The sequence below is a fragment of the Neovison vison genome, chromosome 6, assembly GCF_020171115.1.
Source record: "Neovison vison isolate M4711 chromosome 6, ASM_NN_V1, whole genome shotgun sequence".
Taxonomy (NCBI): domain Eukaryota; kingdom Metazoa; phylum Chordata; class Mammalia; order Carnivora; family Mustelidae; genus Neogale; species Neogale vison.
Window position 1 is genome coordinate 95692980 of NC_058096.1, and position 16922 is coordinate 95709901.

The 16922-nt window shown below is 36.3% G+C and overlaps 1 protein-coding gene across 7 annotated transcripts in view; it reads right to left on the minus strand.

The window, feature by feature from the left end:
* PLD1 (phospholipase D1) overlaps positions 1-16922 on the minus strand; it is a 198189-nt gene that overhangs the window by 14570 nt on the left and 166697 nt on the right. For all 7 annotated transcript variants that reach the window (XM_044251797.1, XM_044251795.1, XM_044251796.1 and 4 more), the window contains 2 exons: positions 16865-16914; positions 3315-3449 (listed from right to left, as the gene is read on the minus strand). In XM_044251797.1, the coding sequence (XP_044107732.1) occupies positions 3315-3449; positions 16865-16914 (185 nt within the window). The remainder of the gene's footprint in view (positions 1-3314; positions 3450-16864; positions 16915-16922) is intronic.

The window sequence follows — 16922 nt, forward strand, 5'->3', positions numbered from 1 at the left end:
TGTTTTTTTGCATTCGTCTTTTGGATTCGTGCTTTTGAATCCTTGAGGTGTCCTATAAACTACAGAAGGAACCTGCCTCTTTTTTCTTCTTCTTCCCCTTATCACACATTCCACAGCTTCTGCAGGCATGGAGTGGAAGGGCTGGACTGAACAGGAGCCAGAGGGGACCCTCTGGGATTGGAAGCGTCAGGGTGTAAGGTGATAGTATAGCCCTCCCCTGAGCCCTAATGGCAGCAAGTTGTACATGAGGAAAAGCTGGCCCTTCCTAAGGAGGTCTTATTGCCATTTGCCACAATACTGTCCTATATTTTATATGCAAATCTGTGAGAACTATGGATGTGAATGGTGCCCCCCAGTGACGATAGCTGACAGAGAAAAGGTGGAGCACCTCACAGAAATTTGGGAGCACTACCAGAGCTCTGTAAGATGAGAATGATTGACATACTTTGTCTTATTAGCAATAGATTGTCTTTTATATGCACTTAAATTTTGATGATGCTGTAAAACTTGCAGCCATATCTTTGGGCTTCAGAGTTGGCCCAGCATTAATTTGGACAAAGTCATTTAATCTTTCTTACCTTTAATTTGATCTTTTACTAACTGAGATCATAAGATCTTTTTTAAAAAGCAGGGGTATTTTTGTTTTTTGTTTTTTTCAAGATTTTACTTATTTGACAGAGAGGGCATAAGCCAGGAGATTGGCAGAGACAGACTCCCCGCTGAGCAGGGAGCCTGACGTTGGGCTTCATCCCACCTTCTTACTCACGCTCAGCAATACCCACTCTGTTGTTTCTGGTGTTAAATGGAAAAGCCCTTGAGCTATGTAGGGCAGAGGCAGTGTTTCATTCAATTTTTGTATCTCCCCTTTATGGATTAATGAACACTGAAAAAAACTAGTTCACTTCGTCAACAGGATAGGCTCAAATTCTACTTAAGGATAGTCTTATTTTACTTAGGAAAGCAAACAAAATGTTAGTTTGGTTAAGTGCCAATATTAAGATAGATTAGAAAAGTGGACTTGGTCACAGATTTCATGACCAGCAGGGGCACTCAAGGCAAGAGATAATTAAACCTCCACACAAAAGAGATCTTTAGTGTGAGAAAGCAAGTATTTCCTTGTGAGGAGAAAGGAAAAATAATTAGTTGTTTTGCTTCCGTTAGTTATTCAATAATTCTGGCACACATTTGCCATGTTAGAAAATTTAACCATAGGTTACTTTAACTTCTTTGAACACCTGTAAAATATTTTCAACCTAACGTCTCAAACTCTTCTCTGAGAATTTGAAATACTGTTCTCAGTGTTAAGAATTTAAGTAGGGCTGATGTGCAAAACCACCAACAAATCTGCTTCTCTTAGAGTTTCCCTTGAGATACAAAAAACAAAAGTATCTTTGGATTTTTCCCATGGGGAAATCTGTTTTGTCCGTGGGGAAGGAGAAAAAGAAATCTAGCTCCTAACGACTAGGAGGTAAAACCTGTCCATATTCCCAAGGCCACTTTGGTTTCAAGAAAATGGGTAAGAATTATGTACAAGATTGATCAATTATTGGGACGCCTGGGTGGCTCAGTTGGTTGAGCCGCTGCCTTCAGCTCAGATCATGATCCCTGGGTCCTGGGATCAAGTCCTGCATCGGGTTTCTTTCTCGGCAGGGAGCCTGCTTCTCTCTCCGCCTCTGCCTGTCACTCTGCCTGCTTGTCTGCGCTCTCTCTCTCTGACAAATAAATAAAAACTTTAAAAGATTGATCAATTATTGCTAGCCTAAATAAATTGAGAACTTTCTAGAAAATAAGTCAGTTAAAAAACTCAACCTATTTAATCATTAGCTCTGTTACTGCAAACTACTCTGCATTTATACTTTATTTAAAGTATGCAGGCTGAAAGCCAAAATGACCTTTAAAAGGAAGATATTTACATCTGTCAAAATTTACTTCAAGAGTTCTGAAATCTTACTGAAGAAATCAACTAAATTTGTTTGTTTTTCCATTTCAGCAAACATCAGTATTTTTCCTTTCCTAATGTCATTGCCAAACTTAATATGAAAAGTTTCTGAGATTGGCTTCTGAAGAACAAGGCCAGAGTGGCTTGGGGGAAATTAGAGAAACTGTGTTTACTGGGGGACTAGGAGAGTAAAAAAAGCCCTAAAGAACTTTGATCCCTATAGAACAAGAGATAGAAGACACATATTTTTCCAAATGCCCTATGTATTAAAAGAGTGTGTCTCTGTGTCCACGCATATATATGTATCACCACACCGTGGTCTATATATTTTCTGGCTTCGGAATTGCTTTCTTTTTCTTTTCAAATCATGTTCCAGATAAGATAATCTCATTACTCCTAGATATAAGCTTTTTTTTTTTTTTTTATCCCTCAGTGGAGGATAGAAATGGAAATGGCATATTTACTGCCAAAAAATTTCAAAACACTCTACAACTTTTAGTTTCTCATAGAATAGGGAAGATAAGGGAGTATCTAATTATAGTTGAGAAACTACACTTTACTTTTTCTGGGAATTTAATTTTTTTTAAGTTTCTATTTAAATTCTACTTAATATACAATGTAATATTAGTTTCAGGTATACAATGTAGTGATTAAGCACTTCATATAATACCCCATGCTCATCACAAGTGCACTCCTTAATCCTCATCACCTATTTTCCCCATCCCCCCAAACCCTCCCCTCTGGTAACCATCAGTTTGTTCTCAGTGGTTAGGAGTCTATTTCTTGGTTTCCCTCTTTTTCCCTTTGCTTGAGTGAAGGGAAAATACCATATGGGTGAAATCAGATGGTATTTATCTTTCTCTGACTGGCTTATTTCACTTAGCGTCATATTATCTCCATCCAAGTCTTTGCAAATGGCAACACTTCATTCTTTTTCACAGCTGAGTAATATTCCATTGTATATATATACACCACATCTTCTTTATCCATTCATCAGCCAATAGACACTTGGACTGCTCATTTTTCTCTCCCCATGTTTCTGCCTCAAGCTTCCAAAATCGAGGTACTCCAATTTATAAAAGGGGGTAATAATGAATTAATGAGAACAGGCTGATTACTGCTCTGCAGGGCTAACCCACTGCTCTCTGGCTACTGTAATTTGCACAATGGCCATTTAATTGCTCCGTGCCTCTGTTTCTTCATAGATAAAAACAGGGATGAGAAAGGACTTAAGTGGAAAATACTGCTTCAGAAATATTTTAGATGCCATGTTACAGTCCCTCTCAACTGTAAAGGAATTTGGGGAGAAAGAGAAAGGATTTTGACATGAAGTAAGTCAACTAGCAAGCCACCCAATTATAGACCATGTACTTACCAATAATAACAGTATTATCATCAGCAATTAGCAACTTGCTATGGACATAGATGAGCTCAGTGACGAGGTTGCCTTCAAGTTCTGCATGTGTTCTAAGGCCACAGAATGATATGTAATTTATCCACTGATTGCCAACTATAAAATAAAAAATAGAGTACTAACATTCAATGACCAAGTTCATTCAAGGGACGTTAAATTTTACTGTTTCTTAAAACAAATATACTACTTAAACAGATGGTTAAGAATAGATGGTTTGGTGTAGTGTGTGTGTGTGTGTGTGTGTAATTTCAGAACTCACCCAGGATCTGTTTTTGCTATCAGAAGAATCTTTTACTATTAATATGGATGGACATTAAAAAAAGTACTATAGTGCTTTCTATGAATTACCTTTTCCAAGGCAATAAAAAATATATCCAATATGAACACTTTATTTAAATGATTTGGCGAGTAACTACTGAAGAGTGATAATTAAAGCAGAGCCAGAGTGGATGACCCAAGAATTCAGTGTGACATTTGCATCAATCTTGGTTGACACCTGCTGCAGTTTAAATCAGATGTAAAAATAATGCCCACATGACTTGATGAAGAAATAGTGTAGCCTATTCAGTGCATAGCAGCAGTTAAATTTTATAGACTTCGGGTAAATAAAAATGTTGGCAATTAAATAACACTCCTTCTACATCAGTAACATCAGGAAATGAAAGAATCCTAACTACATTTGACTTTGGAGAATCTGCCTCAGAATAGCGGTAGCAGGTTTGTACTTTAAAACGCTGCCCCATCATCACGTGAGGGCCATTCGGGTGATAAGAAGAAATGAATTCCATACCAAGCCAACCCATGACCATTATCCTGGCATGAACGTTAGTCACACAATTTTATGGTCTCTCTCTCACACAGCAGTTTTCCTGGATAAGGAAAGTCTTATACTAAGAATAAATGGAGTGGAACCAAAACATCACAAGTTCTAATAGAAAAAGAATGTAATTTTTTTTTAAGAGAATCTGAAGCATACTAATAGAAACAATGGCAGTTCATGTTCTGTTTACTGAAGTTTCCATGTATTACTGATGCTTTCTATTATTCTGTTGATGTTACTCAGTGTTTCTATTAAATCCGGGTATCTTGGAAAGAAATTCATTCATAGGTTATATATAGAGATCCCTCCCTTTATAGGTAAACTTTCCCTTATACAGGTAAATAATGTTGTAGCTGTTTGCCAAGAGTTGATATGTTGGTGTATTAGTACATCATGTGTAAGAGATGCATTTCTAAGAAGTTTCAGGTAAATAAGATTTCTGTACATCAGTTTCTTCCCCAATTGTTAATGTTATATTGGAAAGATGTTTCATTGAAAGCATCAACTTCTCTTTAAAACTTCTCTGATCCAGGAGAAAGAGGTATTTCCTCTTTTAAGCCCATCATACCCATGAAATTCCTGGAAAATAATTCTAACATTTAATATATTATTTTACAAATATTCATTTCATCCTCCATTTCTCCTACCACTCTCGAGGTCTTACATATTTTGTATCCCCATCCTCGCACAATGCTAAAAGAAGTTGAGTAAGTGAGTGAATTGATGAATGGGTAGTCAGGTGACAGCTATTATTTTAGCTTTTGGTTTTTCTGTATCATCAATTTTTCTGCAGCTGGCTCATGATTTAAAATTTGGAGATATAAAGCAGATTTTTAAAGGAATCATGGAGCGAATTCTTGGCTAAAGTAAGAAATTTTTTGCAGTAACTTCCCATAAAAAATTCACATAGAACAATATGGTAGCCCAGTGGTTCTCAGTGTGAGTAAGGACTGCCTCTCTGAGGACCTGTTAGAAATAAAATCTGGAAACCCTCCCCAGAGGTTCTGTTTCAGCAGAAATCTATAATTCAGTAAATGCCCTAGGGGATATCATTCTTTGAATGACACTGTTGTAGAGCTTTGGTATTTATAGTTTTAAGAGTAGTGGCACAGTTTCAGGAAATAATACACCATGACAATCTGAGATGCATTCCAGTGACAAGTCTGCTCAATATGAGGACATCCATTAATATAAAACATGATATTGATCAATCTAGACAGAAAAATCTTATGATTGTTGTAACAGATGCTTTTGAAAAACTTTTGACACAATTCAGCACCCATTCTGGATAAGAACAACAAGAAAGAAAGGGATGAATACCTTCTTGATATGCTTAAAAATATATAATATATACATTACACATATATTCTATGTCTATGTGTGTAGAATATCTTCAGTACCTTTTAACATTGCCTTGGAGGTATCAGCCAACTCATTTAGACAAGAAAAATCAGATAAGGAAAACCAGTTCCATTTCCAGGTAATATGATCGTATCTTTGGGGAATCAATGATAAAACTATCTCATAACAGGATGTGAATTAGCATACAAAAATCAATAGCCTTCATACACATAAGCAATAACCATTTAGAGGTTATAATCAGACAAAACGTTATTTATGATGGCAGCAAAAAAGTAAAACATGGATAAACAATAAACTTACCAATAGATGTGCGAAATCTTTATGAAGGGAAAAAACGCTATCAAAAGACACGAGAAGAGACTCGAACAAATGAAAAGACATCCCTTGTTCTGGGATAGAACGATTCAACATCAAAAAGATGCCAACTTTCTGCATGTTAATTTATAAATTTAATATAATCTCAGTGAAATACCACCATGTTTTTGTGGAGTTAGAAAACTTGACATTATAGTTCATGTGGAAAAATAAACATCCAAAAATGGCTATGAAAAAAACTGGAAAAGAAAAGCACTGAGGCGGGCATTAGCTGTATCTGATGTTAACACATACTACAAAGGCTGTATAATTAGAACAGTGCTGCACTGGCACATAAACAGACAACTACTGAATAGTATAGAAAGTCAAGAAAGAGACCCAAGCACATACAAAAATTTTGCATATGATAAAAGTGGCATCTCAAATGACAATGACTTTCACATAAAGGTCCTAGGACTTTTAAATAAAAGATGCTAGTATCATTGCATAGCTATTTGAAAAAGAAAAATTACATGCATACCTCATACCAATCAAAAGAATAAACTCCAAATGAACCAGAGACCAGAATGCAAGCATATGAAATAACACAAGTGTTAGAGGAGAAAACAGAGTAAATTAAACCCGAGTATTAGGAAAGCTTTAACTATCTATAGGCAATAAAAGAAAAATATCAATTAACTTTGCCTAGATTTAAAAAAAACACAAGACACAAAACACCACACACACACAAAAAGAGACAAATGACAAAGTGGGAGAAAGCATTTGCAGTGTATGTCACAGATCAAGAGCTCAGAGTCCAAACCTATAAAGAAATATCAAAATCTTGATAAAAAGAATGCGCAGAAGACATAAATGGACAATTCACACACACGAAAAGATATTTGAAAGATATTCTTCCTCACTCATAACAGAAATGCAAAACTACAATGAGAAACCATTTCTTACCTACAGTACCAGCAAAAAAATAACATTCTGTCAGTGAGACTGGGTTGAAGCAGGCTCTCTCTACATTGATTGTGAGAAACCAAACTGGTACAAATTCTTGGGGGTGGGGGAGGAGTTTGGCAATATCTAACAAAAAGTATATTTTAAAAATTATTATTTTATCATGATAAAATGCACTCCTTTATCCCCTTCACGGATTTCCTGCATCCCCCCACCCACCTCCCCTCTGGTAGCCATCAGTTTGTTCTCAATAGTTAAGAGTCTGTTTCTTGGTTTGTCTTTCTCTTTCTTCCCTTTGCTTGTTTGCTTTGTTTCTTAAATTACACATATGAGTGAAATCATACGGTATTTTTCTCTTATTTCGCTTACCATTAGCAATCCCACCCTAGAAATTTACCCTATACACTTTCAACAAATATGAATATATATGCACAAGGTTATTCATTGCGTAACTGTAACTGAAAATATTTCAAACACCCATACAGAGGGGAATGGTTGAATGGAGTATGGCAAATCTCTACATGGAAGACCATGCAGACATAAAAAAGGAATGAAGAGCTCTATGAACGGACAGGTGAGAAATATCATATACATATATCTGCAAGAAACACTGCAAGAATAATCTAGAAACTGACAAAATTACCAATAGTGGATGTGATGGAACAGGTTAGAAAAAATGGGTGTGGAGGAAACTGACAGAAGGTTTAGGAACTGACACTTATTGATGTACACCATTTTTACAGTTCTGACTATTGGAAGCTTACTGCACACACTCAAAAAAATTTGAGAAAGATACAGAAAAAAGCCCCTCTAAAATGGAATACAAATGGAAGGAACTGAACCCAACTATATTTCAAATTAATAACATAATCCAAGTAAATTTTGAACACTGACTTTTGAGTATATACCCTTAGGCTAAAGACAAAAAGAACTGTAAACAAATACTGAATTCTAGTGAGTAGATTTGTTTTTCAGAATGGTATGGGCCCGCAATTCTAAAACTATTTTCTGTATATTCTAGGATTGAGGAAATAGATGCATATATTATAGATATTAGGAGGTGATAAAAAGGAGTCATAAAAACAGACAGAGGACTAGGAGTTCTGTGGTATGGGATTGGAACTGGAAGCATTAGTACAGAGGCAGACAGATGGGTAAATAGATGTATCGATGGGTGATAGGTAATGTGGGCTAGGCTTTAAAGCAGTGATATCCCAGGAGCCATGATCATATCTAGCACTTGGATTTTGGTTCCTAAATGTCATTTTCCACTAGAAGAATCTGGGTTTCTTGGTTGATTCTAGGGTTAGTGCTGGGAATATACAGTCTGAGTGTGGAACTCTTCTTGTGCTTCTAAGAAAAAAGGCTGATATGGGAACATATCAAAAGCACAGAGAAGCCAACTTATAAAGCTGCTCACTGGCCAAACCTGTGCAAGCTAGGCATTACACTTACACTCACTGAATAAAATAAGAATCCATGAGTCCATACCAATTCAAATACATAAATACACCAATGGGGAAGAAGAAGGGAAACTTTCCTTACAGTAGAATTCCAAATAAGAAATTGAGAAGAAAGTAGTAAATATAGGAGAAATGATGAGATTTTAAAAATCAGCACTTGGCAACTATCATAGTAGTAATACTAGAATCATAGTAGCAATAATTGATTCAGGTAAGAATCATGAACATATGCTAAAACCAGCGGGTGAATGTTTGATGAAAAGTAGGATATTTATATAGACTGAAAGTATTCTCCTTCAAAATGTTATGACAAAAGGAGAACTAGTAATTTTATCGGCGGGGTGGGGGAGGAACATGGCAGATACCACATTCACTAAATGATCTGAGTTACAATCAGTAATGCAGCCAATCAGTCTCATGTTTCTCCTGATACGATGCACAAAGAACCTATCACTTCTGTGATATTCCTGGTCAAAATGCCTGAATCTACTCATGAGGAAACAATAGATAAAGCCAAACTGAAGACTATTTTACAAAATAACTAGTGTGTCCTCTTCAAATATATCAAGATCTCAAAAGTACCCCCACCCTCCATTAAAAAAAGATTGAGGGATTATTATTAAAGGAAAATAAAGACGCATGACAACCAAATTGCAACACGTGACTGTTGAGTGTCTCCTGGACAAGGAAGAAATATTTCCCTCCTTTTGCCATAAAGGACATTAGTAAGACAACTGGCAAAATTTCAATAAGGTCTACAAACAAGATAATATTATTATACCAATGCTAATTTCATTAATTTTGACTATTGAACTATAGCTGCTTTTTAAAATGTCTTGCTTTTTCCAGAAACACACACTCAAGTATTTACAGATAAATGGGCATCGTGTGACTTATTCCCAAATGGTTCGTATGGGAAAAGCCCACCTATCTGTCTATGTATCTATTATAAAGAATGATAAAGTAAAGAAGGTAAAAGGTTTACATTTGGTAAATCAGGTGAAGAGTGTATGGCAGTTCTAGAATCCCTTCTATAAGTCTGAAATTATTATTATTATTATTTTTTAAAAAGATTTATTTTTTTGAGAGAAAGCGTGAGAGAGAGCATGATGCCAAGAGTGGGGGCAGAGGGCAGAGGGCGAGAATCTTATGTAGACTCCCTACTGAGTGTGGAGTCCAAGGCAGGGCTTGATCCCACGTCCCTGAGATCGTGACCTGAACTGAAAGTAAGAGCCAGACACTGAACTGACTGAGCCATCCAGATGTCCCAAGTCTGGAAGTATTTTAAAACAATTTTTTAAAAAGATTAGTGATTCTGACTAGCTAAGCACCCTGAAGGTTTAAGACATGTAATAATCTGTAATTTTCTAGGGCACAGATATGTGCCATTCCATAGTACAGAGAATATCGACAACATATCCACTAGCTGGACAGGTTGACAGTCCACATCCGTACGTACTTCCCATCCATCCTCACCTTTGAAATAACTCCTATGAAGTGATTAAAAAGAAAAACCTTCTTTGTGAAAAATGCCCCTCACAAAAGAAGAAAGCTAAAGGTTAGTAACAATAAGATCTAGGTCCTAGCCAGAAAGTGGACATTTTGGATTAAAGCATAGCCTGCCAAGTGCAGTGGGGGTACCCATCCAAGATGTGAATGCTTCCACCAGAAAAGCAGAAAAAGCAAAGTGAGAAGCTATTTTGGCCAGTATCGTATTCTGTGAAGAAAAGTGGCTCAACAGGTAATAGATACAAAGTTGGCAATGTTAACTTGAGGTGTGAGGACATACTGAGGAAACCAGTGCCTTTTGAAGAATGGAGGAGAATGCCAGGAGCATGCAGAAGCAGTGATATAAAGCCATTTCTGGGAAAGCATCAGGAGGTTTCCCAATTATATGTCATGGAGGTATCTGAGAACCTGAAGGTGTATACAGACCCCTAGGACATATCTGTCAGGAACACGGTGGATATATACCCCAAAAGATGGGAATTTAGTACAACAGACTCTTGATATTTACAAGGAAATTTAGTGAAAAGACAAAGAGTTGTTATAGATTTTGTTACTTAAAAAGTTGTAGCACTTTGTATAGGTACGTTTCTACATCCTGACTGAAAACCTCTAGACCTTGGGCTAAATTATACTCAATTGGCTGCTGAAGTACCGTAATTGACAAAAATTATAAAAATGAGAGAGAAATACTTTAAACACTAAATCCCTAAAGATTGGTGTATATGATAATTGCAGTCCACTAATAGCTGCTGGTTTTCTTTTCAGGAATTTCAGTGTATTCATAGCAGAAGTTTTGTTATTTCTACAGAATTGAAATAGTAGAGAACTACAGTTCTATATCCAATTAGAGATTAGCTATTTCATGTATTTAAAACCCACTACACATTTACAAAAACAAAAACAAAAATATAACACTGTACCCAGAAAGGGGCATTATGTAATTAATCTGTTCTTTATGTTTAGAGTATGAACATTTTTCCCACTGAGATGCCTGATTTTGACTTGTTCCCAGGGTGCTTGGAAATGTTTTCATAAGAGGGCTTAACATTGAAATTACTTCTTGTGTTAAAATCCAATTTTTCCCCTGAATAGGCAAAGACAGGCAAAGGGTCCAGAGCCAAAGGAATGCTTTATAATAAGCTCAGGCATTTTTATGGTTGAGAAACTAAATAATAGGCTTGTTCTGAGTTTTTGTTCTCCTAGAGCCTCACCTTTGCATTTTTGCTAGTTACTGTCACCACTGAATGGCTTTCCTGATATTGTTTTTTCAGTACTTCTTTTGGAGACTTACTCATTCATTATCATCTTCATTTTAAACCATTAGAAACAGAGACAGTGATAATGTTCTGGTAAATCTTCTCTGTCCTAGATGCAATTAGATACAACTTCTGAAAGTATTATGGGTGATGTACATAGCTCATGTCTAAAGTTGTTTCTAGAGAGTTGACTGAGCAGCCCATTAGTGAAAAATTATTAAACATTCAACACACAGACACACACACACACACACACATGCACAGTATATATTTTAAATTATTATGTATGTAAAGCTTAGTTATTTGGAAAGCTTCCAAATCATTTATAAATCTATATACCAGAAAATTCACCCCTTTAAAATGTACAATTCAGTGAGGTTTTTGTTTTTGTTTTTTTAGTACATTCACAAAGCTGTGCATTCATCACCACTACCTAATTTTAAGACATTGGTATTACATCAAAAAGAAATGCCATACCCATTAGGAGTCACTCCCCACTCTATCCAGACCCTAGCAATGACTAATTTACTGTCCTGACTCTACAGATTTACCTACTAAAAACATTTCATAAAAATGGAATTATATGTGACCTTTTATGTCTGGCTTCTTTTTACTTACCATGATATTTGAAAGCTTCATCCATGTTGTAGCATGTAACAGTACATTCCTTTTTATATGTAAGTAATATTCCATTGTACGGATATAAACATTGTGTTTCTACATTCATCAGTTAATGGATACTTGGGTTGTTTCAAGTTTTTCACTATTATGAATAATGCTGTTATAAACATTCATGTGCAAGTTTTTGTGTGAACATATGTTTTCAGTTCTTTTCAGTATATACTATGGAGCAGAACTGCTGGGTTACATGGTGACTCTATGTTTAATTTATAGGAAACCACCAACTGCTTTCCAGAGAGCCTGTACTATTTTTTTAAAGTTTTCATTTAAATTCCAGTTAGTTAACATATAGTGTAATATTAGTTTCAGGTGTATAATATAAGTGATTCGACACTTCCATACAACACTATGCTCATCACAAGTGCCATCCTTAATCCCCATAACTTTTCTCCCCCATTCTCCATTCACCTCCCCTCTGGGAACCATCAGTTAGTTCTCTACAGTTTGTTTCTTGGTTTGACTCTCTTTTTTCCTTTTGCTCATTGGTTTTGTTTTCTAAATTCCACATGAGTGAAATCATATGGTATTTGTCTTTCTATGAGTTATTCTACTTAGCATCATACTCTTTAGGTCCATTCATGTCACTGCAAATGGCAAAGATTTCATTATTTTTTTATGGCTTAGTAATATTCCTGTGTGTGTGTATGTGTGTGTGTACACATACGACATTTTCTTTATCCATTCATCAGTTGATGGACAGTTGGGCTCTTTCCATAATTTGGCTATTGTAGATAATGCTGCTATAAACATTAGGGTGCATGTATCCCTTTAAATTAGTATTCTTGTATTCTTTGGGTAAATACCTAAGTTGTGTAATTGCTGGATAATAGGGTAGTTCTATTTTTAACTTTCTGAAGAACCTCCATACTCCTTTCTAGATTGGCTGCATTGGTTTGTATTCTCCAATAGTGCAAGAGGGTTCCCCTTTTTCTACATCCTCTCCAACATCTGTTGTTTCTTGTGAGCTCCATGGTGTGATGTGGTATCTCATAGTTTTGACTTGTATTTATATTACTAGATTCAGTTTAGTAATATTTCACTGAGGTAGTTTGTGTCTGTATCCATAAGATATATTGGCCTGTAGCTTTCTTCTCTTATAATGACTTCAGATTTGATACTAAGGTAATACTGGTCTCAAAGGATGGGCTGGAAGTATTTCTCCCTTTTTGCAAAGGAAAGGTTTGTGAGTAATTGGTGCTCTTTTGTGGATGGTAGAATTCACCCACAAAGCCATCTGAGTCTGGGCTTTTCTTTGTAGGAAGACTCTCGATTACTCAATTTCTGTGCTTATTATAAGTCTATTCAAAGTTTCAGTTTCTTCTAGAGTCAATTTTGATAGTTTATGTCTTTCTAGGAATTTGTCCATCTTATCTAGGTTAACTAATTTGTTGACATGTAACTCTTTGTAGTGTTCTTTTATACTCCTTTTTTTTTTTTTTGTAATTTGAGTTTTCTCTGTTTTTGTGCTTGGTCAGTATAGCTAAAGGTTTGTCAGTTTTGTCAATCTTTTCAAAAAAATAATGTTTGTTTTCATAATTTTATTGTTCTTCCATTCTCTCATTTATCTCCCCTCTGATCTGTATTATTTCCTTCATTCTGCTATCTTTGAGTTTAATTTTTTGTTCTTTTTCCAGTTTCTTAAGGTACAGGGTTTGGTTATTGATTTGAGATCTTTCTTCTTTCTTAATTTTTTTTAAAAGAAAGACTTTAGTTATTTATTTGACACAGAGAGAGAGAGAGAACAAGCAGGCAGAGCTACAGGCAGAGGGAGAAGCAGGCTCCCTGCTGAGTAAGGAGCCCGACATGGGACTTGATCCTAGGACCCTGGGATCACAACCTGAGCCAAAGGCAGATGCATAACTGAGTAAGCCACCCAGGAGCCCCTGCTTTCACTATATTTTAAAGTAATTTCATTAGTGGTTTTCCTGAGTATTACAATCTAGTTTGGATTATTATCATAGCTCCATTCCCTTCCCCTTCTCTTATGCTATTAACGTCATACAAATTAGATCTTTAAAAATTATATACCCATCAACACAGATTTATAATTACTGCTCTGGTTAGCTGTCTTTTAATTTTGATTGGGGGAAAAATTTAGAAAAAGAAAATATATCTATACTGTCTTTTTAATTTACCCAAGTAGTTGTCATTGTGCTTTTTGTTTCTCTGTGAAGATTCCAGTTTCTTCCCAGTAACTTTTCATTTCTGCCTGAGAGCTCCCTTTAGCATTTCTTGTAGGGAAGTTCTGCTAGTGATAAATTCCCTGTTTTTGCTTATCTGAAAATGCCTTAATTTCTCCTTCATTTTTGAAGGATAGTTTTGCTGGACACAGAGTTCTTGGTTGATAGTCTTTTCTTCCAGCACTTTGAATATGTCATCACCGTACACTCAGACCTCCATGGTTTCTGATGAGAAATTGGCTATTAATCTTACAGAGGATGATGTGTGTTTGATTATTTGCTTCTTTTGCTGATTTCAAGATTCTCTTTTTATCTTTGTCTTTGGATAGTCTGATTATGATGTGGTCTGGTATGGATTCCTGTATCTTTGTTGGATTTTGTTGAACATCTTGGATATATAGATTCATATTTCCCACTAATTTTGGGAAGTTTTCAGTCATTTTTTAAAAAGATTTTATTTATTTGAGAGAGAGAGAGAATGAGTGTGGGGAAGGGCAGTGGGGGAGGAAGAGTGAGAGAGAACCTCCAGTAGACTCCCAGCTGAGCATAGGAGATGCTGCAGGGCTCAATCTCATGATCCTGAGATCATGACCAGAGCCAAGACCAAGTTGGATGCTTAACCGACTGAGCCACCCAGGTGCCCCTCAGTCATTATTTCTTTAAATATCCTATTTACACTTTTCTCTCCTTTCTTTTTGGGACTCCCATTATGTATATGTTGCTATGTTCGAGGGTGTTTCACAGGTTTCCAAAGCTCTGTTCATTTGTCTTCTTTTTTTCCTATCTGTTCCTCAGGCTATATAATTTCAATTGTTCTGTCTTCAGGTTTGTTGATTTTTCTGCCTACTCCAGTCTACCACTAAACTCCTCTATTATACATTTTATTTCAGTTATTATACTTTTCAACTCCAGAATTTATATTTGGCTCCCCCCACCAAAAAGAAATTTTATAGAAACATTTTAATTTAAAAAAATTCTGTTTTTTTAACATTTTCTATTTGGAAAGAAATTGTTTCTTTGTTCTCTTTAGTTTTTTAGCTGTTACTTCCTTTAGTTCTTTGAACATAGTTAAACTGCACTATATTCACACAGTTACAGTAGGTCTTTTAAAGTCATTTATACTCTCAGGTCACATTATGACACTTGCCTGAGAACTTCAAGAGGATGGGAGCTTCAAACCCATGGCTCCTCTGAGAGCTGATAGGCTGCTGGTTTTCACAGTGATGGAGAGATTGATTTTCAAGGCTACTGTAGAACTGAGGAGAGGGTAAGGGCATATGGCAAATTAAAATGCCACAAAGATTTTGCCATTCTTCTTCTTCTTCTTCTTTTTTTTTTTTTAAACAAAAATTCCTCAGAGTGTTATAAGCCTGTGGTTAACTCCCAGAGTTCTAAAAAAGTTGATTCTAACCATCTCTGTCAGTGTTTTTGTTGCTTTTATGTGAGGAAGTGGATTTTTGGATATCCTTACTATGCCTTCCTGCTTATGTTCCAATTCTTTACTTTTAAGTGAAAAATATACATACATGGAAGGACTAATATTCTCTCCCACACTATTTTTTAAAAAAAGATTTATTTATTTGAAAGAGAGTGTGAGAAGGGGGAGGCAGGAGGAGAAGGAGAGGGAGGATCCTCAAGCAGACTCCCACTGAGCATGGAGCATGATGTGGGGCTCAATCCCAGGACTCCCAAGATTACGATCTGAGCTGAAATCAACAGTTGGCTGCTTAACTGACTGAGCCACCCAGGTGCCCCTCTCCCCACATTCTGATACATCATGATCTCTTGCCTACGACCAGTCTCCCTCTATTTTGCTTACCAACAGTAGGTGAATCTTTGCATAAAGCACCATATTAATGGGTTCACTCCAGGGAGCAGAGACTTCCACCAACCTTATCTTGTCCTTTTCAGGATAAAATCTAGTTCTTTTTTAATATGGCCCTCCAAGTCTGCATAATCCATATCCAGTCTGAACTGGAAGTCAGACAAGTTGGGTTCTAATCCCATCTTACTGCTTGTGGAACATTCTGTATCTACTGTACAAAGTATAGAACATTATCAAGAACCTACTATGTGCTGAACTTAGTATCAGGATGATATAGATAAGTAAACCCATAATTATAATATCTGGTAGGTGGGAACTATGTAGAAGGTCAATTAAGAAGATATCTGAGGGGTGCCTGGGTGGTTCAGTTGGTTGAGCATCTGACTTTGGGTCACATCATGATCCCAGAACCCTGGGATCAAGTCACACACAGGGCTCCCTGCTCAAAAGGGCATCTGCTTCTCCCTCTTCCTGTGCCCCCCTCCCACTCATGCTTGTGCTCGCTTTTTCTCTATCTCAAATAAATAAATAAAATCTTAAAAAAAAAGATAACTGAGAAAGAGCCTTTGAAAATATCAAGAACTACAGAAGTGAAAGGTATTACTGTGAGCTTCTTTCTGATTTATTTACCTCTAAGTATAATACCTTCGAAGATTTAGTCTAAAATAAATGAAATAAATAAATAAAATCAGTTTTCTTCCCTAAATATAAGAGAGTACTGTGACAACGTTGGGACTTCTGCATAACTGACAAGTGTGAAGACCTGGTGGCCCTGCATCATTTGTGCCTTCAGCTTTAAAGCAGAAATGACTCCTGTCTTGCTTACTTCCCAAGGCTGTGGTGAAGGACCGCAGGAGAAGACACATGGGGGGGTCCTTGTGAAGTTCCTTATAAATCTCACTTGTTATCAAAATAATTAGTATAAATATAAAAAATAATAAAAATACGCTTATTTTTTTATAACCTACACATCTGAAGTTGTGGCATCTTCATCTGAACTTTGCTTTGGGCAATGGAATAAGTAACTTGTCTCAGTCAAACACTTCATGGCCTACCTTTTGTGAACGGGGTGTCACAATCACACTGTGAAAACATCAGTGCTTAGGGATATGGCACCAAAAACAACCATGGGGGAAAATAAAAGCTGTTACTTACGCTTTTCTTTTAGCTGGCCAAGGATGGAATTTTCTCCTCTGCACATGGTCCTGAACAC